Source organism: Diachasmimorpha longicaudata, chromosome 7 (assembly GCF_034640455.1).
Source record: "Diachasmimorpha longicaudata isolate KC_UGA_2023 chromosome 7, iyDiaLong2, whole genome shotgun sequence".
Lineage (NCBI taxonomy): Eukaryota > Metazoa > Arthropoda > Insecta > Hymenoptera > Braconidae > Diachasmimorpha > Diachasmimorpha longicaudata.
Window position 1 is genome coordinate 7,069,635 of NC_087231.1, and position 24,674 is coordinate 7,094,308.

Sequence of the window (24,674 nt, forward strand, 5' to 3'; positions counted from 1 at the left end):
CTAAATTATCTAATAATTTCGTGGGCAAAGCAAGAGCACGAACGTTTGGTGAGGAAGAAGCCCGGCGAGTTCGACAATGATGAGTAGAGTTGAGGATTGGATAATTATTAGTTCAATAAAAAATCTTGAAACCCTGAAAAATTTCAGTTGAAACACTCATTGGATGTCATTGTTGTTAGCCATGAAATTGAATAAATAGAATTTAAGCATGGACGTTCAATTTTTATCCCGGCTGTAAGTTTATACGTTACAAATATAGCAGAATGATAGCAACAATTGGCAATTTGACTTGATGGAGGTCCTGGAAGGGAATCATTCTTCGTTCAATAAAATGATAACAAACCTTTTGAAATTCTCCTAGAGTTTTGTTGGAGTTCTACTTATTTTTTACTAATTTCTCCTGATGACTAAAAATCTCAATTTATAACTAAGTGGCACATCCTTGAATAAAATTACCAAAAACCAATGAAGACTTTCAACAACAACAAGCACATGACTGTTGGGGAATCTTCAAGGAAGTCTGCTAAGAACCGGACTTCCCGATATTCATTTCATTTTCCTGCACAACAGATAAGTTTCGCAGGAAAATAATTCACCGACTCGTCTTATCAAAGATTAATCAAAAAATGTCACATCAACATTGCAGATCTCTCTGTACAAATAATTTTGAAAAATGAATCTCAAGTAGAAATCGAGGGAACTTTCAAAAAATTTGCTCACCATTTTGAACTTAATCTTCTCCATCGTGTTTTTTCACACCCACGATAAGAGCAAATTTCTCATCCTCATCTGTAAAATTTCTGCCTGATTTTTATTCACAAATGTTCATACGCACCTGAAGGCGGCCGATTGTCATACAGTCTGCACCCACCGGAGAATCTCAGGTGGGGAACAACGGCCAGCCAATCAGCAACACCGTGAAAGAAAGTCAGCGTCGAGGCCGTACGGTAACGAGTGCTGACGAGCCACAGGTAGTAGCTCAGGTATTTTCAGTCGACGATGAGTACACCCTAACATTTCCAAAAAAAGATCGTTCAGTTCAGTGTCACTTGTTCACGAGAAAAATCCATTTTCCTCACAAACCAATAACAATAATAGTCCACCTGTATGGTAATTGTGTAAATAGGCATAGGTAAGTAAACAAAGTGAGTGTTTGTTGAAATTTGTCGCAACAATAAAAAATATATATTACACTCGTGGTAATAGTTGAGTAGGTGCGAAGAAAATCTAGAATGGATTTTCGTTCAGTGATCGATAATGGGAACTGAGAGTATTGTGTCTATTCGAGCATGGAAATTGGAAATGTACATGACATTCAGGTATTTATTGTCTCTAAGAAATGGGAAAAAACCCCATAAACTAAAGCCCCCTGCATTAATGGAATTGCGTTGATGTGGCGCTCCTTGTTCCATGTGTTTCTGTTCATCACCATCGATTTTGTCGATTCCATTGGTTTATCCTTCAATCGAGGAAAATTTATCCACCCCTCCCAATGTCATGTAGTTTTCTCTCTTGTATTCAATTTATTGCAGCGCATTGCCTGGAGAGTAGGGACTTTACCCTCCCATATTTGAAATTCCATAAGTATATTGGAATTTACAGTAATAATCCAGCCGACCGGACGGAGGCACTTCAACAACAGTTACCTGGTGATTTCGAGAATATTTAGCTTTCTGTCAAAAATCGAGGGTATTGAAGGATATTTACATAACCCAATTGTCACCTCCAAGTGCAAACAATTAAACAAATTTCGGATTTAGTACCGCGATTATTCTACGTCAGCCACGATTTTCCATAATTTTTTCTACCTCTCAAGAGTTTCTCTAAAATGTTTCCCTGGTGATAAAATTGTTGTATTCTGTATCGTTTAAAAAAAGGAAGAATGTATATCGGCATTGAGAATTCGTAATTGCCACGTTCCACCCGAATTAACGGTACCTCAGACTCAACGCATATTGCTTTCGTTGCATGCCACGCAGAGCTCCTTCTTCACTGTTGAAGTAAAATTCATGATTGTACTTTTATTTCGTGATCACTGTATTCTCATGCATTGTTATCGCGATGTTGATAAGAGATACATTGAAAAAAAAATGAATCAATAGTGAAGCAGCCAAGTAATTACAAAAGCCGATCTCATTGGCAAGTAGCTTATCGTTGTCGTAAACTAGTGGAATTATTTTTCTTGAGCTATTCATCTATCATGATCTGATGTCGGCATAGCTAGAAATAAATGGGCTTCATGGACATGGTTAGAGGTGGAATTGAAACACATCTTCGCAGATGACAAAAAATTAATTGATAAAATTAGCGAATTCAATTCAGTTTCGTCTGACAACTCAGAAATGAGAAATAATTTATTGAATCCGACTTCAGATTTTTTACTATAAAATATTTTCCGTTGCACATTTTTATTATAAAATCAATCGAAAGTTCATAGCATTCTCAAATGATTAAATCGAAAGTCTTGACTTTAGCAATAAAATTGTTAATACAGATTCATTCAAAACGCAATCCATCTACTATCGAATTCACTGGCTATTCCTACAACATTTCTTCGTGCGCATTGAACACTGGAGTGAGATTCCTGCGACAATGTTCCAATGAATGGAATTTCAAACATTCCCATGCATGACTAACATCATCGTGACAATCAATGATCTCTCCCATCGACAAGTGCTCGTAAAAAAAAAACCTATCGATAACAAGCCGTGTCGTCCACAACAGTGAATATTTTTTCCACTCCAAGAAGATCAAAAACCCGATTCGGGATTCTTGAATTTTATGCGTAGAAAGTTGCCTGTGGAATGTGACACAGGGTGTTGCGAGAGTCGCCTTGAAGAGGTCGAATTAAAAAACAAAAAGAAGCCTTACCACAACAGGATAAAAAGAAAAAATTAAAATCACTGTGAGCTTGCATTCCAAAAGGAAAGGTTGCACTGCTCCTTCCACCTCCACCCTCGTCCTGTCCCCTATTGGTACCCATATTCACATTTCTTCTTCATACCAAGTCCGGACGGTCTCACACGGAATACCTTTCATTTATACCTCCTCCATTCACCTGAACGTTTGTAACGTAATCTCAATTACAACCGATAGTCTGTCTCCTCTTGTTGGACGTTGACTCACGCTGAATGCTGGATCTGATGGGGACTCCTTCCAATCAACCTGTTGTAACAAAGTAATTAAAACTTTGCAGGAACAATCAGTCGTTTCACTGCCACGGAAATTTGTCTCGTTTGTTTGGGTGTGGCAGGGTGATTGAGGAACTCCACAGATTTGCCGGTACCGTCACTCCACTGAGGATTTAATCCTCCTGTACGATCCTACGATATTTATTTCCCGGTGCTGTCACTTCACTAAGGATTTAATTCTCCTGAACAATCCTGCCATATTTATTCAACGACTCGGCTGTCTACAGCAATATTATAATCGAGAGATTACGCCGCGGTTCTTCGCATACTCCAGGACTGCGATTCAAGGACGAATGCATCGCATAGTAGCCTCGATACTCCAGTACACTTTGCATGAATTTTTTTGAGGTTTCTAACCTGGGTGTGTCCCCTCGTGCGATTCCACATTTCTCGAAGCTCACAGGGTACTCAATAATCACCACAATCCTAATGTTCTTCAGGGGAATTTCATTCACATGGAGGGAACATTCGGATTATTACGATGACTTTCCATGGAGAGAGATGACGAGCACTTTTGCCTTTTGTGTCGGCTTCCTCAGGTTGTGATTGTGGGTTATATATTTCTGCAAATTACGTAGGAAATGAGGGCTTCAAAAAGATTTCATGGAGGCCTAGTCAATTTTTCGTGTTTTCTGGTAGTGACAATCATCTCGACAATTCAATGCGATGATTTTTGGTAAAAATATGCATCATAACATATTGAGACTGTGTACACATTAAGAATGATTGTAGCTGACACTTACTGCCACAGGTTCATTTAATTTCCTCCTACTGTCGTATAAGTGAAGGGGATGCAATGGAAAGAATAGACGTGAGTTGTAAGTAATGGGATTGTCCATTGGGATACACAGATACAGAGAGGCAAAATTCAATAAAACATCTATGAATATTATGGAGTAAATGTGGAATGGTGCGGATGGATAGGCGTAACGGTCAACGAACTACGAATATGTAATTCTTCTGCAATTATGACTAAGAAGTGTAGCTGCGGAGGAAGATATTCTTACTGGTGGGAAAAGTAGAATTCCTCGATGAAAAAGTGGGGACATTCATCTCGTCTGTTCATTTATCCATTTGAAGAAATGGGAATGCAATGTGTGGGCGAAAGTTATGCACAAGGATTTCGGCAGAACAAATCTGTCCACTTCTTCCAATGAAATATCTATTTAAAGAAATGTACAACAACTGTTGCAAGATTCTTAGTATAAATTGATAGGAATGAATAGAATTCCTAGAAGAATGTCAACAGAGTTCTTGGGGAGATCTTACGTAAATGAAATTTTCCCAAAGAACATGTTGGGATTTTCATTGAATTTTTCTGTTGGTGAGACTTTGGTGACTTATCAACTTTAGGGGAAATGTTAGAATGAGGGAAATGAAAAGTATTTACCTCGGGTATCAAGAATAGAGTGGCATTACCCGTATGCTGTCATGGGTCAGTAATTATTGATGATATTTATTGGATATTCAGGACAGCGAAAGGGGCCAATATTCTGCCCTGAGGAGTCAACCGATTGAATCAATCAATTTATTCATCAAATTTTCACATTTTCATGAAAATAAAGTTAGAAAAGGTGGACATATAATCAAGATGAAAAAATAATTGAAATTTTCTCTCTCGTTAACTGTTAATTCCACCCACCTCCCCCTGAAGATCTCCTGATTCATCGCACGCACAGGCTTTGAATTATACTGCCAACCTTGCCTTTTTCATAATGAATTTTTCTTGGGGCTTGACATGAGGCTGAATCGTGAGGATCGTTTCATACGCAATTGACGGCGTGGGCATCGCCCGCTCAAGTTTGTTTAATACTCTTCTCTTCTTTAAGTGACTACACGCCTAGTACTCCTTTTGTTCTTTCTTACATAATTAGCAGAATGGATGAGAGGGTTTTCGATGTCATCGTTCAATACATGAATTTCATCATTGAATATTTTCATCATCAAACTTTCACTCAACGTCATAACAATCGGCATCATTGAAGGTATTGAAGTACTTTGGCCTTTTTTTTCTTTGAAATTCTTTTCAATGTTTGTAGGTGAACATCACTTTGGGCTTCTCTGGATCCTAAGCTTCCTCACACTTTAGAGTGATTTTTTCTTTCTCTGGGTGGATTTAATGAGCGCTGAATGAAAATTTTCCCAGAAAAATCAACACCGTAAAATCATGGAAGAGCCAATAAGTCTCGTTGTAATTTAGGCCAATTGGAATTTCATTTCATCACCGAAGCGGTAGTTTAGCTTTCGTATCGCCAATTACGGTGATGTGTCGTATCTCTTCTTGGCTCATTCTCGCTCAGCCGGATATAAAATACGTATAGGTCACATTCCAGATTTGTATTTCTGAACACAGAGTTCAAGCGTACATCGCATATACACTTGATTTAAAGTTCCTGATTGTCGTTGAATAATGATTTTTGTTGTTTTCCCGAAAAGGTACGTCAGCGGGGAGTTGAAACGACAATGCCTTACTACAACAGTGGCCACACCTCTTCTCCGTACACAAAAGGTACGATATTCAGTTAAATTGATGAATTTATGGGGTAAATAAATATTTAATGAGCTATTACTCATGAAATTCAAAGATGTCATGAGCGGTCCCTCCAACTCATCCGGTAGCCGAGGTGGTGCAGGGACCGAGCCAACTTACATGATGGAGCATTTGGCGACTTTCACAGTAACTAAGGAGACGGGCATTGTTTATCCAGCCGATGGTATGCGAAGACTCCTCCAGCTTGAGAAGAGCAATGGTATATGGAGTCAAAAGATGCAGCTCCGTCTGGAGCGTAATTGGGTGTTGATAATGGACAACGAAACTGGGGTAATTCGAGAATAATCGATATCATTACCAAAGATTAATTAAATTCTGACCGAAACTTCTATTTCTCTCATTGATTTAATTTCCCGAATTTCAATGGATTTTTGATGATAATATACCCATTAGATTTTATTTGCCTTTCTACTTATGTATTAATGTTCTTGTTTATAAATTCTCGTATTTTTCATCTCAAAAGTCTGGAAAGAGGTTTAAAAATTTAATGGCTGTGAGTGATTATGAATGAACTGACATTATGCCCCTTTCTGTGTCAAATGGCTGTCCATGTGAAGAAATTTGATAGAAAAAAATTATTAATCTCAACCTTGAGAAGTTTCACCAGATTTCTGCCCGTTTGAATTTTTTTATTGACTTCTTCTCATAAAACATCACTGAAAAGCAGCACAATCGACCTTTCCCAACATAAATCAAATAGATTTTTTTCAAGCACATGTGCCAATCAGTTGAGCATTCATACATTCCACTAAAATAATAATAATAACAGTAATGAGAACTGATAAATAATGAATGTCCTGCAGGCGGTGATGGAGAGATTTCCAGCGGCTCTCATTCAAGAGCCAACAGCCTTCACATCGCGAGATCCAATGGAGATGTACAACAACATTCTAGTGTTCACAGTAGCCGATGACAGTGGCTCAGGACAACGTGCTGAAATGCATATATTCCAGTGTCAGAGTGTCTCAGCGCAGGATCTCGTAGAGGACCTGAAGATGCTGCAACTGGGCAAACTAGTTCCCGGCGGTTCACCTCGCGGGCCGAGGGGTCAAATACCACCTCCTCCAGCACTACCCCCACCAGAGCCACCATTAAACGGCGTCAGTGTTCGTGAGCAGGTCTCAGCATTCAATGCAAACAGTAAGTGTGTCTCGTTGATGTTTACGATCAGCTAATCCTAATATGAATGGATTATTGCATGCGATGGAATTCAATAGGAAAACCTCGTCCTGTTTCAAAGAACATCTGCTGAATTGTGTTTGTCATTACTTTTTGAGAATTCAGAAAATGTGTACCCAAGAATTACTGGGGAAATATCCAAATCTGAATAATAAAATATGTAACCAAACATGAGGCGATCAAAGGTAATGTGCATACATTGCATAAGATATCTCAACCCACAATTTGTTGCTATATATAGGACAATTATTCTATCTCATAAAAAATTCAATGACTCATTAAGATTTTGTTGTCCATGAAATACTTTCTCACACAATCACACCGGATATGTTCCTCCCTCCCCCAGGTCCCACTGATCGCGAGGAGAATAACGACGAAGTATCCTCGACATCCTCCGAGAAATACGAGCGAGATGTAACGATTCTGAACCACTGCTTCGACGATATTGAAAAATTCATAGCAAGACTGCAGCACGCAGCAGCTGCATCTCGAGAGTTGGAGCGTCGGAGACGCAACAGGAAATCCAAAAAACGTAATCTGGGTGATGGAATGCTGACAATGCGTGCCAAACCACCCCCCGAGATGGAGTTCATCGATATTTTCCAGAAATTCAAACTGTCATTCAATTTGCTGGCTAAATTGAAAGCCCATATTCACGATCCAAATGCTCCAGAGTTGGTACACTTCCTATTTACTCCTCTTGCACTGATTGTCGATGCATCTCATGATACAAATTACGATCCAAATTTACCGAGCAAGGTGGTATCACCTCTGCTAACTCGTGAAGCAGTCAATCTTCTGATAAATTGTGTTACATCTAAAGAAACTGAACTCTGGCATTCCCTGGGTGACACTTGGTTAATTCCAAGGGATCAATGGAAAGGTCATGTGCCACCCTATCATCCGGTATTTATGGATGGCTGGTCACCGGAGTATCCAATTCCCGAGGATCGTGATCACGATCATTTGGCCTCACTGTTGAATGCTGATAAACAGAAGCGAGATGACATACCCGAACAACAGGGGGACAATTACTATGGTCATCGAGAGGTCGAGGAGTCGCATTACAGCAGTGATTATTTGGAGTACGAGAGCCGGGAGGAGCGTGGCAATAACGATTATTTCGAGAGAGAAAGAAATTATGTCCCCGGATCAGAATTGTACACTCGCGAGGAGAGAGACAGAAGCGATCAGACACGAGCACACAGTGACATTTCGGTGGATTCTATTGAACGCAATCCAAGAACTGCATCGGGCATTGACAGAGCACAGGAAGCCTGGCTAGATGATCTTATAACGCGTAATGCTAAAATCGTTCAAGTCACTTATCCCAGAACCGCCAACAATGATAAAGAGCTGACAGTTGTCAGGGGGGAGTATCTTGAGATTCTTGATGACAGCAGGAAATGGTGGAAGGCGAGAAATTCTCGGGGTCAAGTTGCCCACGTTCCTCACACCATTGTTGCACCACATAATCCGTCACATCCTCCTGACGATGTTTTCAACAATCCTCTTTATTCGTCAAGATATCAGAGGCAACAGCACGGTTATAATTATGAGGTAAGTTTTTGTGATCGTTTCTCTCACCCGCAGACCAATAAAAAAACTCAGCAGTACACTAATGAGATAATAGAAAATTTACTATTACCTCTGGTATTTATTTTTAATTATAGATTTTAAAATGCAATTGACTGCATTTTATTCATTTTATGAATGACTCAATTGAAGTGTTTTTTCCTGTTGAATATTTTCAGCATCAGATTAAAGCTCCGTTGTAGTTTGTTCATTCAAACGATTTAAACATTTACTTTTGCCCTCAGGATTCAGAAATTGAAGGAACAAGTACTAGTCCCGGTCCGGAAGTAACCCATCGATCGCACGCGATTCCTCCCCCTGCGCCAGCCGACTGGGTACGCAAAGAGCGTCTCGGCAAGAAAGGTGAATTTCGATATTTCTAAATAAAACTCCATTCAGTCAATAAATTTTCAATATCCGATAATGCATCGTCCAGACCTCTTGCAATCTTACGCATGTACATAAGATATCGTTCAGACTGAAGCTTTACCATCGATTTTTTTTTTCGAATTATTAATTTGAAAAATATATAACCAAACAAGCAGTCGTTATTTTCCAGTTAGACATGAATTACAGTGGAGCAATTAACGAGGCAATTATATAATATATTTTCTCTTAGTTTTTTTTTTCACCTATAGTAAGTATCCAATTGACTCTCTCTCTCGATTTTTATTGCAACCTTGCAAACTTGTAAACACCAGTGAACATGTTACTATTAAAAATAGTGCAGTAAGCCCGGTATTTATCAACTAACCAAATTTTAGTCTTAACGTTTTATCGTCAGTGTAACAAACATACTTTTATTAAGTCCGCGTAAAAAAATCGAAGCAGTTTTATTCGCATCTTCCAAACATTTTGGAGGAAAACAAAGATTTCTGTTAGGTATCTCTGGAAGGATTGAATAGTGTCTCTACTGAATGATGAAGATATCTTTAAATAACATTGGTAAATTGTTTATACCATTCTACATCTGATGCAGGCAAATTGTGCTAGTTATGTATTTGTTATGTTTTTGTTGAATGCTCGACGGTCCATGTTTATGTTTTTTGTACGTGAAAATGGGTAATCCATATACTGACTCTTGTCTTCCTCGATTGATCGGTGAAAAGCGTTCATTCGTTGCAATTCGAGAAAAAGTATTTCAGATGTATCTGAGAGAAATGATCCTGGGATTGTATGTAATGTTTGAAAACAATATTTTTAAGAATCACATCGGTATACATAATATTTTTTACCTTGTTAGTTGTCAGCTGATCATTCGTCAGTTATTAATTGTAATTTATGTAAATCTTTTTTATTAATAAAATATATACATATCATTTGAAGAATGTATAAGAATGCGCTTTTTGTCCTGTTCTTTTCTGTTGGATATCATGTTAACTGTCATATTCAATTTTAGATTCGTTAAGTCTCATAAACGTGCTGTTTTCTTCATTTTCACTTCATACTGTTCCATTTGTTTTGTTTCTTGTTTCGTGTTGCTTACAATTTCAACAGTCGTTTCGTTTCACGTGACAAGTCTAAAAGTGCTGTCCTTCATTGCTTATTTCAACTTCAGGGTAAGTTATGACAATATTTGTGACTGGCAGCATAATTAAATTTTATTTTACCGTCCAATGAGAGACACTAAACCCTCTAAATATGAATAATCTAAAACTTTTCAGTGGGTGACGATGAATCTGAAATTTATGGACTTATCGCAACCCCAAGTCCACTGCAATCACAGGAATCACAGGAATCCCACTACTTAGGGTTGACAAATACTGGAAAATCGACTAATTCAAATGTAAACAAAAAAATCCTACCTTCCTCAGTTAGTAATCAGATAGTCACTGCGCCACTGCCACCTCCACCTCCGCCATTTCCAGTATCTCCAGATAATAATTCATCGAGCTCCAGTAGAACTGGAACCCTGAAAAGCAATATATCACAGACCGATGGTGAGTGATCTACGGCAGTAGAAAAAAATACTGAAGAGCGCTGCTGATTAATAAATCGTAAAGTTTTGAGAAATACCATGAGAATAAATAAATGATCAATGATCGATGACTCTATCGACTGTTTAGAAGTTTCGCAGATACAGATGCAAGAAGAACTGAAGTGCGTTCTCACAATGTTTCGGGATAGGAAGAAGAACGTTGATGTTGTAAAAACTCCCGAGATTTACTTCGATCAACATTCAACGCCAAGGGAGGTACAGGAGTGGTTGGCCATGAAAAGCTTTTCTGAGAAGTATGGAATTATTCCCATTTCTGCTCTGTTCCCTCAATATTTTTTAAACAATTAGATTGTCTGTTGCGCAGAATTTGCAGACAACTCAAAGGGATGACAGGCGCTGATTTATTCAGTCTCACCAGACGACAGTTGGAACAATATTGCGGCCCGGTCGATGGAAAACGCTTGGACAGCCAAATAACTCTCTCCCGCAATGCCTCGGGGGTATGTGTACGATAACATGCATCAGGTACCCTGTAAGTTGAATAACTGCATAATAGATTTATATTTTTGGTTTAGTACCGCACGGCAAGGACTCACGAACTGAAGCAAATACTGGAAAAGGCGAGGAAGAAGGTCGAAGAGACCAGTGATACTGAATGAAGGGTACAAATTACTAGTGACTAATTATTAATCTCTATTGAAGGTGAACCTGAGATCATCTTGTCAATCGGAATAGCCAACCACTAGAAAAGAAAATTCAATATTAAAGTGATAAAATGATTCAAGTGGACTCGTTCCCTATCTGAGTTGTCGAGGAATATCTCTTGATACAAGAGATAACGAGATATTGATAATGACTTTGTCAATTATGTGAATTAAAGTCTGCAAGAAGGTGGTCACAAAAATTTCGCGATCTTTCTTAGATTTCGAGATATTCATCGAAAACTGGGCCATATTTTCGAAGGCTTTACTACTGAATTTCGATATTATTAATGCAGAAATGTCTATTTTATGATACAGAAAAAGTTGTTTGAAATTGTTACACATTCATGTATTTATTTAAAGCAATTACATATATAACAGATATAAATAAACGTGCAAATCTAATAGCGTATCATTGGTACATATTTCAATGATAAATTCATTTCATTTTCATTCGTTAAAATCGAGGCTTACAAGAATACTTAAGTGAACACAATAACAAGATTACGCAATCCACACTCAATGTTTGTTTTTCATATCGTCACTATTTAATGCACTTCCCATTATTCTTCAATACAGTTTGGATTCATCCACTCAAGTGGATTACTCGATTTTTGACGAGGTCTAATGTAATTGATTGCATCTGCTGAGAGGCTGTTTCTGTCCCTACCCTATTTTTTTGATAAAAAAAATCACTTCAGCATATAAAATTTCAGTAGAAAATGGATGTACCACTAGTCTAAAAGTCCTTAACAATTACGTTTCATGTTTTTTTTCTGATTTCAATACATTCAAGTGATATAGGCTTGGAGTAGATTACCCACAGTGACTGTCAGTTATATCTGACTTGTTAAATCGATTAATGAGATAAGTTTTGAGTCGATACTACTACGATTGTGCCATATCGTCAAATGTTAAAAAATAAAACTATGAGGATTGTTTCCACAATGAAACGATGAAGCGGCTCGAGTCGACTTCAATTATTTGTTTTCAATGAACAACTTTGAATCTAAAAACGTTTACTCTTAACACATCTTCTTCTGGAGATTTAATTAGCTCCACAGAAAAGTTTACAATAAAAATTTCAGTGTCTCTTATGTTAGAATTTGTCTCTCGGAAATTGGGATGAAAGCGAGTCGATTCGAACCGCTTTATTGCTCAGCTGCTGATTTTTTGTCTTGAATCGACATCGATAATGTCTCTTAGTTTCATTTCATCTTAGTATTCTTCCACTAGGATATCTATCTCTAGCACTATCCGTACAAGTAAGTATTTGCTTTCAATTCAGTAGGTTTCTTTATGCATGCGCAGAGCTTATCAGAAGTGCATATAAGTGAGTGAAAATTATTTCCTGGATATGATGAACGTATACAGTTGTATTTTCATTTTATGATCAGGTTCACTATCGAAGATCCTGACTGTGCAAGACATGGGATGAATCGTTAAATCGATAAACTATCTGTGATGGAATAATGTCAATAAATGAAGAAAACAAAATAATACTGCATGAGGGGATGAAGTAATCTCGTTTAATTTAAGAAAATCGAGTGAGAACGATTTTAATAATACAGATTCACGCATTATTCATCACTCGTTAACTGACCTTGTGCGTATATCTCTGATGTTACGGGATACGTTACGATTTTTAAACTGGAAAAGCTCCTCAATTATCAAGAACACACGATAAAAAAATTTGATAGAAAAATCTGACGTTTTCCGCAAGAACTTTCATCTAAGTCGTTAAGGAAATTCTTTTGATTATATTTTCGTGCGTTCACCCATAGATGGGCAGTAAACAAAAACAAAAATCGGAGTAACATTTTAATTCCAATTTGAAAATCTTTCACTCGAATTTCACCAGATTTTACTACGAATTTTTTTCATACGCGTCATGTACTACTGTGTTAGCCATGTTCCCATTATATTATAGCTCACACATTTGTAATTGCTCTGTGGTGCATAGTTTATTCACTACCCCTCGGCATCATCCAGTTATAATTCTTATATACTATGACAATTCATACATTTCATATATACTTATGAAAAACATTTCAACTCTTAGCTTCATCAACGTCGTTGCTCACCAATATAACGCTCTATAAATACGAAAGACTCTAGTCAATGCGAATTTCAATAAAATATGATGACAATCGTGGAACATTGTTATATGGAAAAAACAAACAAAAAAACAAAACAATTAACAATATTTCGTCATTATTTGTAATTGTTGCCACTTGAGGCCCGCAATCTCCTATTGCGAGCTTTGTTTCACGAGGTAACGAATACCCTAAAAATATTTTATGTTGAGAAGCCGTAAAAAACATATTGACGCTGCGCGAAAGTGGATTCCAATGTGATAAACCGAAAATCAATGCACGTTTCTTATCACCATTGGGTGCCTTCCGAAATTGTACATCTTTTTGACGAATTTTATAATTATTTCTTCAACTTAATTGTTAATATTTGGTGGTTAGCGAAATGGGAAGCGAGTACAATGTCTCGAAGAATGAAAATCACGTCGATTACGAATCATGTTGGGAATATTTACCGATAAATTTCTTCATATGTATGCATATTTATATATTTACTTGTTTATTCGCGCAAAAGCGTATGCAATCGAAGCTTACGTTTATAATTACCAGAAACCACCGGCACTGCGACCACCAGGGGGGTTGTTCACACGAATGCATGCTCGTCTAGCATCATCAACATCCTCTGAAAAATCCATATTTCGATATTCATTTATTGCACGAAGAAATATCATTGAGAAAATTGTTTTCAATCGATTCGTTTAAAGATTTCTGAAGCTTAAATTGATGATGTGATTTCCTTTAATTTTAAATCTCCCAATGAAGTATCTGTCACAGAGTGGGGGAAAAATGGAGTTCATTATCTACAGAGAAATGCAACAGATATTTACCGCTAATCGAAAATGTTGAATCTTGAAGATTACGTTGACCCTCCTGACGAGGTCCCTTTGCAGAAGGTGTAACAACAGCGGATTCCGGTAGTGTTGGAGCACAAGATATCTCTGAAATTGATTTGGGTTTGCTCGGACGCACCTCATGCGTCCCATTAGTTTGATTAGCTTGAATTCTCGCAGCAGCTGCAGCCTCTCGTGCCTTAGCAATGGCAGCGTCTTCGTCAGCATATTTTTTGGCATCAGCTGCACTCCTCGCGACTCCTCTGGGTCTCTACGTCAGCATTGCAATAATCAATAGGAAATAATGATTATGAGAGCAAATGCAGAAATAGAATAGAAGGAAAATCAATGTACCTTCTCCCTCTCCTCAATCAAGTCATAGACGTACGAGGGATGTGTTGGAGTCTCGATAAATCTACCATACCCATGTACTGCCTTTACTTCACACTCATCAACGCAAACTCTACCGTTGACGATTACATACTCAGGGACTCCGTGAACCTCCATTCCCTGAAGAAAAACACACAAAAAGATGTCCATGTACGAAACAATAATCGGAAATATGGAATTAAAATCCCAGAAATTTCCAAGTAAAACATTCCAGAGTTTGTGCAATCCTGAAGAGAAATCTGTGAAATTCAGTGGAATCCTAGAAATCTAAAATTTCCATAGTACCGCAGAGGCTTCTTGAAAAACTTATGAATTAAGTGAAATCGTTCGCGATTTCATTTCGAATTCATTGGAATATTTAACATAAATACATAGGCATAAGTATGCATCAGTATTACCTCGAAAATATTGAAGTCAACGGCATGAGCATGAGTCTCGGCGGAAATGATTCGCTTCCTGTTAGGATCCCAAATAGCAATATCGGCATCTGAACCAACAGCGATGACACCTTTTCTTGGATACAAATTGAAAATCTTGGCAGCAGTAGTGCTGGTTACCGCCACGAAGCGCATGGGATCCATGATTCCAGCGTGTACCCCTTTCTCCCAGACAACGGACATTCTGTCCTCAACCCCGTTCACACCATTGGGAATTTTCGAAAAATCTTCCTTGCCAAGGGCCTTTTGCTCGGCATTGAAAGTGCAATTGTCACTTCCGGTGCACTGAAGTCCGTCCCTACAGTTTAAGTTTGTCAATTAATGGGGAATTCATCGAAATTTTGCGCTAATTATTCCTCTCTCCTAAACATTACGCAAATGTCCATGAAATTGCAATTATTTTCCGACTGTGTATACACCATTGAGAGGCGACAAATGGCTCTCACCTAAATTTCAAAAAAATTTCTACAATTGTACACAGAATAGATTTTCCGAAAATCCATGTTATTCAGTTATTTCAGTTTTCCTTAGCTCTATTAACCCTCTAATTGGTATTTGTCTGAATCAGAAAGGCAGTACAAGTGTTTTAATCCGACCGAAACCCATAAGGCCTCAAGTGCACGCGCAAAAATGGAAAAATACTTTCAAACCTCCATACCGAGAGATTTGAAGTTTCGAAAGAGACTTATTAACAAATAATTCCCCGGGCAAGTTTTCCATGTACGTTTTCATCAACGACAGCCACCAACTCTCCAATGACTTTCTCAGGCTTTCAATTGAATTTCTACTTACTCAGCGAGCTTTTCAATCAAGTATGCGGGTGTTGTGGGATCCGGCCTGAGTGGCGGATCCATTATATAGCAACGACCCTTGTCCATATCTTTTCCATATTGCTCACTGCCATCAATGCCAATACTGGCAGCAATGGGCTCACCATACACAACAACACCGTCGGTGCGTTTTGCGGATATCACGTCCGCGGCTGATTTGCTCATCACTCCTGACACGTACAGTGGACAGTTGACCTAAACGCGTCCGATTATTTTCTTTCATGTATCCACCCATTATCTCGCATTCATAAATACTCAATTTATGTTTATCTGCTATAATTTATGCTGTGACATGCGCAATTACATCAGTGCATATAACAAAAATCTAAGGAACATAAGAACAAAAATTGTGATAAATGTTCCTTGTTCTTCAACATTTTTTGTACACAAAAATGGACAGATATTGAGCCTTCATTATATCAGTCCTCAGGCTGGAGCAACAATAGTTCTATCAAACTATTTCGAAAGTGTAAATAAATATCTCCTGAACAATTAAAAACTTTCATAAAAGAAAAGGAAAACTGAATAAAAATGAATAACAATTCATGCACTTGCGACAACTAAATGTGGGAAACACTTAATGGACATTCAAACCATTTCCACTAGCCAATCCAATATTTACTCAATTCCGTCTCGTGTTCCCCTCCCCACCGATTCTCATAAGGCAAACAGATAACTCGCGATGAATAAAAACAGAAATGTGAAAAAAAAACTGCACAAGTCTGCAGAGAAATTTCAAAATAAGGAATGACAAGCATTGACTAGGTCTCCTATGACCTATAAAAATGAAAACTGGTTTTGCTCGCGAATGTTTGCAAAAAATTCAAGGGGTAACCTTCCTCTTATATCGCTAGACAACGAGTTTCTTCAATAGTATTGTATAAGAGCAATTAATCTCCGTTGATTAATGCTCACCCTGTGAAGCTTCACCATCATTTTTTTTCTCTTCTCTATTCAACGATTGTTCTCTCATCTCTATTCATGATACACATGGTGAAAACTCACATAGCCAATTTCACCATAAGATCACGCGGTGTGTCCGGGTCAGGCCTGAGAGGAGGACTGAGTATGTGTCCAGCAGCGTGTCTCCAGCATGAGTGAGTATAGTTGGTGCCGTCAGTGCCAAGTGCGGCTGCTAGTGTTTCGCCCCACACAACAACCCCCCGTTTCCGGGCAGACTCAACAGCTTCCGCTGCACTACGACTCATCACATGCACTACGTATAGCGGACAGCACACCTGTGCCATATATCACCTCGTTTTTTGTTTTTGTTCATGCATTGAACGAACGTACGAAAAAATTTCGTTGAAAAAGTTGACTGTTTCGAGACATAGACTACACGAGGAGAAATTTACAATAAAAATTCTAGTACAAATGCTGGAAAAAATCTCAACCCAACGGTTGTGTTAAAACCTAATGCTCGTGCGGTACCTTGTCGCATTCACATTCACATTGAATCTCAGAAAATTTTCCGTACCAGCACCAGAATTTGTCTTAGAAATTTCTCTGCGTCTATTCTATCGGATTTTTATTGATTTTTTTGTATCAAATTGACTGAGCTTCTCTCCGAAATTTATTTCGTGCGCTAAATTATTACTTGAAGAATAAACATTCAATGAAATGAACTGGAATAAATTAAAAATAGTAACATGAACAGAATGAAAGCAGACGTTTTTCAAAAGAATGACAAATATGGTGCAACATTGATTCTCGTACGTATTTTAACATAAAAAGTCTTTGAGGAGAATATCATGATGTTTTGAAATTAAATGGGAAAATCACCAAAGATATTTTTCATTTCGAGAAATGATGGAAATTCAAAAACAATCTGCATTAAGAAACTCTCCCTCTTCATTTTATCTCTACGATATTCTCCTCTTTGGATAAAATTTATACCTCTCTACAAATTCTTACCTGATTCGCTAGCATACAGGCTCTATTCGTAGCCTCAGCCTCGACTTCTTCAGGACGCGACATCTCGTGCCCCTCTGGACCAGTCACACCAGCCTCCAGAAGTTTTTTCGTATTCTGTAATGCAATTAGTATGAGAAACAGAAATACAAGCTGCAGAAAATCTGCTGAGATGAGCTTTACCGCGGCGATGATGTCGCCGTTTTCAGCGTGAACCATCGCAACGGCCCCGAGGTTTTTGCACATCGAAAAAGCCTCGATTAACTCAGCGTCGTGAAGCATGAAGAGGTCTTTGTACGCCATGAACATTTTGAAACTGTTGATTCCGTATTCATGGGCAAGTGTCGCCATTTCTTCTTTTATCTACAATCGTAAACAACGTATTGTTGTACTAGCTATTCACAGAAAGGAAATTTCTGTGTAAACTCCATAAGAAGTCACCAGGACTATTTTCTAATCAATTAACTCACATAGATTTTTCATGGGACTTAAATTGTTGTGTTAAAGCTCGATAAAAAAATCAAATTCAATAACATGAATGCCCTCTTCAATTTGAGAGGAGAAAAACTGCAGGGAGCTATGAGCATTCGGTTGGTAATTATATTTAATTTTCATATTACCTGAAATTAAGTATCTTTGAACTTGAGTACAAATAGGAAATTAAAAAACAAATGTGTAGTCATAATCTTCCGACCGTGTCGAACAATGGACAGGTGTATTCAGCACAGCAATAAAAAAAGTATTATCGCTCTGAGGCTTCGCCTGCAGAAAATTTCCCTGCGAATTTCCAGTAACACCTCATAGAATATTTAACAGGACCTGTTGACCCCTAATTTTTACGTATTTTGTTACTGAATAACCAACTTATTGTTACGCATATCCGGCAATAAAAATCGCATTATTGCACTAGAGAATTCACACCCAACTTTCCAATAAAATGTCTTGGAATATTCACTGGTACACATCGACCAAAACTTGTTCTCTTGCTGATAACGAAACAATTACCTTATGTAAAATTCAATAAAAAATTGAACTTCAAATTAACGTGGTAATGAAAATTGTGGCTTGTTATGCTAATCCAATAGGCAATTATATTGAACATTAACAGTCTTTGAAATGTAATTGTTTGGAGAAAGATGTTCATTTTAAGTGATGTTTTCAATTTGAACGAAAAATTTAAAGAACGGATGAGTAAACACGGTTCCTCAACCGTGGTAATCAATAGATACGAGTATTGGATGGCCTTGGGGTCAGGAATAACCCAAAAATAACATTTTTATCCACCAAACCAACGCTATGTTTCGGTTCTGCATCAGAACCTTCGTAAAAAAACAGCTGATTGAAATTCAGTTTTGAAAATTCAAGATCACAATATCGATAATTGCTTCGTGCCTGTCACACACGTTTCAGCATATTCACCACCGGTAGTGGTGATTGTAGATTAGATAATAGAAGGGGAAATAATAACGAATATTAATTATGAGTGAATACCCTGGGGCTCCAACTGGTGATAGCAACATGGAGACCGTAGTCACAGCAGACTTTCTCGTCAGCAGTTGTTCGATATCTCTCATAAGCTTGGACAAGTGTTTCCTCTTTATTGGGTATGACAAAGTCCATGATCATGGTTGTACCACCAGCAATAGCGGCTTTAGTTCCGCGATAAAAATCATCCGCTGATTTAGCACCCATTAATTCTAATTCAAAATGGGTATGCGGGTCAATACCTCCCGGCATTATGTATTTTCCCCTGGCGTCTATTGTTCGTGTTCCGCCTGGAATAATCAGGTTCCGTCCAAGTTGCCTGGAAAATTCAACATTTCACTAGTGTTTTCAGAGTATCTTTCACACCAGGAAGTGAAACCAAGGTATTTCTTTAGTTATACGAAGTGAAATTCCTAGAAAAATTCTGGCCCTGTCATCTGAAAAAACATGTAAAGAAATGACCAGCGAGCAAATTGACTGCGGAAAACCTATAGACATCTGCCAGAATTTTTGACAGCTGATAAAATACTAGAATTTTTCTAGAAAATTTCCCTCCATGTGGTAACAACATAAATTGTCTCACTTGATAACCCCATCTTCGATGTATACATCAGCGTCGGTGATGCTGTCTTCATTGACAACTTTTCCATTTTTTATCAGCAAACGATTCTGAGCACTCTGAAATCATAAACCCGGGAAATGTCTTCAATTGATATCCAATCTAAATGTATTATTCAATTTGCTAATGCTCATGTACATCTCATTCCTCCATCCATGTCTTGCATTGATATAAAGGGAACTCATTTATCGTTAATGAACCTATTAGTGAGTCATTTGAGCATCCCAAGATCCATTTGTCAATCTTTATAGCCGTTTGATCCCGATTGAAGGGAGCAAAAGCTTTAAAAATCATTATTTTATGGAATTAATTGAAATTTTAATGCCAGCGGTTCTCTAGACAGGGAGAATGCAGTATTAAAAATAATTTTTTATTTGATTCTTTTACAATTTTTCGCTGTGTAGCAAAACTCGACAGTTTTATCTCCAGAACTGAGATTCCCTCACAGTTACTCCTGTTTGCCCTTCTGCTCATTCCCTCCCCCATTACTCTACCCATTAAACTTACATCCCGTTCAACATTAGCCACGATATGATAAACACAGAATAACTCCATGGACTTGTGAATCGATCACCCCTTCCCTTATATTTAAAATCATTCATTTTTAATTTCGGGCGTATCGAACGTGTTAAAAGTATTTTCTCCAGAGAATGCGTTAGAAAATCAACAAAAAATATTGAATCGTCTCTGTACTGGTTTAGCGATAAAGAGAACGAGAGCAGCTGAATGGAATAATTCAATCATCAAATAATCTCACATGCAATGCGTTTTTGAAGCTTCACCACGGTTCCCTATTTTCCCAGCCACCTATTTATATTATGATGAATCAACGACCTGCTGTACTACTTCCTTTTTAACTACATGAGAGTGCTGTCTTCGTAGTATTTCCAACATTTTTCTTCTAACCCAGAGGGAAAATTGACATCTCGTCACTCACCAGAAGCGACAATTGAGTCATTAGATGGTTTCGCATTTCAAATTCCTAAATTGCTAAATATGACAAATGACTGGACAACATTAAACTTCTTCTATCATTTCGATGTAAAACGAAAAAGGGAGGGTTGTAGACGATTGAAAATATTTGCTTTACCACATCGTAAAGCAGATCGAGTTTCTTTGTCAGACTGTGCCTTCTCCATTCTTCAGTTTTTTAAAATAAGAAAATATGCTGGGAGATAAATGTCATTTTTAGCACCACTTCGCGAGCTTTACTTCCGAAAGATGTTCGTTCCAGAAAATGGAACACAACCATTCAATTTCATGATTCTCGAATTTTATAATTACCTGATTTTCAAGTTAACATCAATGATTCGCTGGAGAATATTTTCTCCAGGTGAATAATAATTTTCAGATACGTTCAAGTAATTTTATTATTTTTCTCCACCCTTACCATTGAAAATTAATGATAATTTATTCGCGATAATGTACGTAATAAGTGACATATGCCACGAGCTATTTGTTTCTGGCTCAAGTTCAATGAATTTAACCCAAGAAGAGTTGCGTTATGTAAAGATGAGAAAGCCGCAGTGTGAAAGACGTCTGAGTGCAGGATTTTTACACATCCACAGTCTAATTATACCGCAACCATATCCACCAGGAACAGCTTTCTGCATCGACATACGACAATCCATCAACAATGAGAGAGCTAAATTTACGATTTTTAAATAATATATTGTCTCAGCTTCGGAATTCCCACGTCTCGTTCACTAGCTGAACTTCTAGTCGGCGCGACACAGTGTCGACGAACTATCGATTCGCTTTGGCTGGTCTACTCCAGGAGGCTTTGGCTAGGCCTCACCGCAATCGTTAAAATCGGAGCAGGAGCACATACTCGTCAACGAATCGCATGTAGAAACAATGAGTTCAGCTTATTTTCACGTGGGACACAGTTTAATTGTTCTATTCGGGGGATATGGAGTTTGATGGAACAGCCTGCTGATTAATGATTCGGTACCCTTTTCTCTAATTAAGAGGATAATCAACAGAATTTGGAGATGGTGAAACCGAACTGGAGTTAATTCCTGGTGAAATTATAGCAGGAGTTTAATTGAGGACCTCCCAGAATTTTTTTTACTATTCGCTTTCCATTATTTGTTTATTTTGTGGATAGACAAGAGCAAGAAAAAAATTATACAACCAAATCATTCAAGATAACATATCCAGAAGCTGTTAAGCTCGGGTGAATACAACGTTTCCATAACTGGGCGGAACACTTAATTAAATATTTGGTAATGACAGACTTATAAGTGACTTGCGTGAGAAACTTTTTTAAAAATTCATACAAGGGAAATTTTGTTGGAGGGAAAGTTGTATCAGATTTTTTACCGATAAATAGTAACTGTGACGTTAAAATAGGAAAATTTTTAAAAACCCACAGAAATGTAATTTAATGTTCAAAACAGGTAGGTCCATAAATCAATGATGAAGATGTTTGACACTTTCGAAACCCTCACTTTCCTGGTATGAATGAAATTGTAAATGTGAATATGTGACTATTTCAAAAGAACCATCTGTGATATATAAAATTTATTGTGGATGAATAATTTATGAAAGAGCTTCTATTCCCCAAACAAATTCATTTACCAAATATGTAGTAAAGTCGCCTCATAAAGTCTCTTTTCCCATTTTTCGTCAGATTCTCGAAGTGTTTCCAAAGTCTTTAAGGTCGAGTTTAAGTAACAGAATCGTTGTAACATCGTCCAAATCAAGCCTCCGCATTTTCTCGTCTTATCCATGAAAACTTGAGACTAAATTAAATCCGCCTCCGGAAATGACAATATGTATTTCCTCTAATAATCATCCACAACTCCACGACTCGAGTGTATTGAAGTGGATACTTCATTCGTAACACTTTAGAGAAGTGTTGCGAGATCATAAGACGTCTGCAACTATTAATCCCGAGCGATTCCTCTAGACAATCACTAAAATATTTGACCTTTAATTAACCAGAGCATATCTCCGACCGAAAAATCAATTTAATGAGAATGTTCCGGTAAAACCCGAAAAGCGAAAAGCTTTCAACTTTTTCCCTCTGGCGCTTGCTTTGCGTGTAAAATTCCTGTCAGTCCTACGGCTATTGATTACTACGTCGTTTAATTTAATTCCTGATAAAACCCGTGCGTCCAGAATTTTTTATTGCATTTATAAAAATGAGAGAAAATTAAATCCGCCTCCGGACACAAGATAAAATCCATATTTTCTTCAATAATAATTTGGATTCGTAAAACTCAACCGTCTTAAAGTAGATAATTAAAGCCAAATATACTAACAACTCCGAGATGGTTCATTTTTCATTCAAGAAGACCTAACTCCGTCCAAAAAAAATTTTTACGGTAATACCTTAATAAAACACGAGAGGAGAAGCTCCAAAGTTCTTTTGCTCGGTACTCTCGCTGCGTGCGAAGCTCCCGTTAAATTTTACAGCAGTTTTACTATATTATCACTCTCCGCAATGATCGGAAGACAGCATTGATCACGCACTTATTGATTACTGCGCGGTTTAATTCGATTCCGGACAAAAACCGAGTGTCCAGAATTTTCCTCGCCATTCATGAAAGCCGGAAAAATCCCTGATGTTCACCAGCCTTTCCCCCAAAATTCACGTTTTTCCCTTTCTCTAGCAAATGATGGACCGAATTCACGCAAAAAAATCTATCATTTTGCCAATGCGATAATTTTCCTGTTTTTTAAATTTTTCTGATTCTTTTGAAAGCCTAAAATTCGTTGGATGATTTTCTCAGCACTTCGAAACCTTACGAGTCATTAAATAATTCGAAATTGCAAAAACGTTATATATATTCGTGTCAATCCCACGGTAAATTTGTCAGAAAATAAAACAAAAACAACGTGAAATTTCTGAGAAATTCTTAAATCCGCTTCTGGGCCTACAAAGTTTTTATTCGCCAAGAATCGCTCCTATCTTCAAATTTTAAGTGTCTTCCAGCGGAGACTTACCACCTAAGGCCGATATTACAAGATTCATAACACGCGTGCAACCAATAAACACCCGGCATTTTTTTTATCTTATCCGCCTAAGCCGGCACCAAAATCTAGGTAAATGCAGCATTGCTATTCCCAAATAGTCTCATGATATATATATAGATTACGCAACAGTTTCAATGTCCAATGCGATTAACGCGTACATTGTAACAAGCGTGGGTAGGGTCCACTCAACGTGAAAACTAATCCACGTAATTCATGGCTAATTATTTAAAACCTGTGCGACCATTCTCCCCATTACAATTGCATAATTAGATGCATTATAAATTCCCCATTTACGTGATCGGTAAAATTTCTATGTTTGTGTCAAACTCAAACTCCAAATTGCCCCGCAACGACGATATCCTGCTCTAACGGTTTCAATTTGAAGAAGCAATAACTGATATTGGATGGACAAGAACTCTGTCCAGTTTAACAGGTGGAAGGATGTGCGATAGCAACCGAACAGGTGCTGGAGTATTCGCCCACTTGAATACTAAAGTCCATAGTAATAATTATTATGAGAATAATTGGGATCAGTTACTCACCTGCAGATGAATGGGGACTTTTTTCACCGGAGTACTCATTGTGTAGCACTAGTATCTATTGTTTACTCCAGAAAAGGTAGAATCAGGTACTGAATATCGGACTCCACTAGCGTCGGCCACTGGGTGCTGAATATCACTGAATGAATAATTTTGGAAAATCGGTGCTATTTACTGGAGCCCTTAAAATCCGGCGAACAGACAGATATATTGAACTGTATCGTGATGAACACTGCCCAAGACGCTATATACCATGTACATAGGAACTCGCGAAAAACGTGAGCTTGCGCGGCACCCAGCCAAAGCCCAACAATCGACTGATTTCGTGTGCGTTGCGCACTGCGCGGTGATACAGTAGCAAAGAGCTAGCGCCCCACCCGGTCAACCCTATACTCTTGCCGCCGCCTCTCCTCTCCTTCC

General features: G+C 37.9%; 2 protein-coding genes across 6 annotated transcripts; one reads left to right on the forward strand and one right to left on the reverse strand.

Annotated features, from left to right (window-relative positions):
• Positions 1–963: 963 nt before the first annotated feature.
• LOC135164813 (epidermal growth factor receptor kinase substrate 8-like protein 1) lies at positions 964–13,340 on the forward strand. 4 transcript variants are annotated; one of them, XM_064125500.1, is made up of 10 exons: positions 964–983; positions 5,628–5,700; positions 5,777–6,012; positions 6,546–6,882; positions 7,268–8,481; positions 8,742–8,859; positions 10,161–10,436; positions 10,563–10,728; positions 10,800–10,935; positions 11,011–13,340. In XM_064125500.1, the coding sequence occupies exons 2-10, from the start codon at positions 5,655–5,657 to the stop codon at positions 11,092–11,094; spliced, it is 2,613 nt and encodes an 870-aa protein (XP_063981570.1). In that variant the 5' UTR covers positions 964–983; positions 5,628–5,654; the 3' UTR covers positions 11,095–13,340. The 4 variants fall into 4 exon arrangements, with proteins under 4 accessions (XP_063981570.1, XP_063981569.1, XP_063981568.1 ...); XM_064125499.1 differs by lacking the exon at positions 964–983 and adding an exon at positions 990–1,132; XM_064125498.1 differs by lacking the exon at positions 964–983 and adding an exon at positions 1,243–1,319 and having other exon boundaries at positions 10,566–10,728.
• LOC135164816 (dihydropyrimidinase) lies at positions 11,461–24,594 on the reverse strand. 2 transcript variants are annotated; one of them, XM_064125512.1, is made up of 10 exons: positions 24,258–24,594; positions 19,696–19,790; positions 19,119–19,431; positions 17,811–17,990; positions 17,631–17,744; positions 15,679–15,911; positions 14,848–15,184; positions 14,414–14,569; positions 14,057–14,330; positions 11,461–13,851 (listed from the first exon to the last, which is right to left on the reverse strand). In XM_064125512.1, exons 1-10 carry the CDS (start codon positions 24,294–24,296, stop codon positions 13,772–13,774), a joined length of 1,821 nt encoding a protein of 606 aa, XP_063981582.1. In that variant the 5' UTR covers positions 24,297–24,594; the 3' UTR covers positions 11,461–13,771. The 2 variants fall into 2 exon arrangements, with proteins under 2 accessions (XP_063981582.1, XP_063981581.1); XM_064125511.1 differs by lacking the exon at positions 15,679–15,911 and adding an exon at positions 16,722–16,954 and having other exon boundaries at positions 24,258–24,593.
• Between the last annotated feature and the right edge of the window lie 80 nt (positions 24,595–24,674).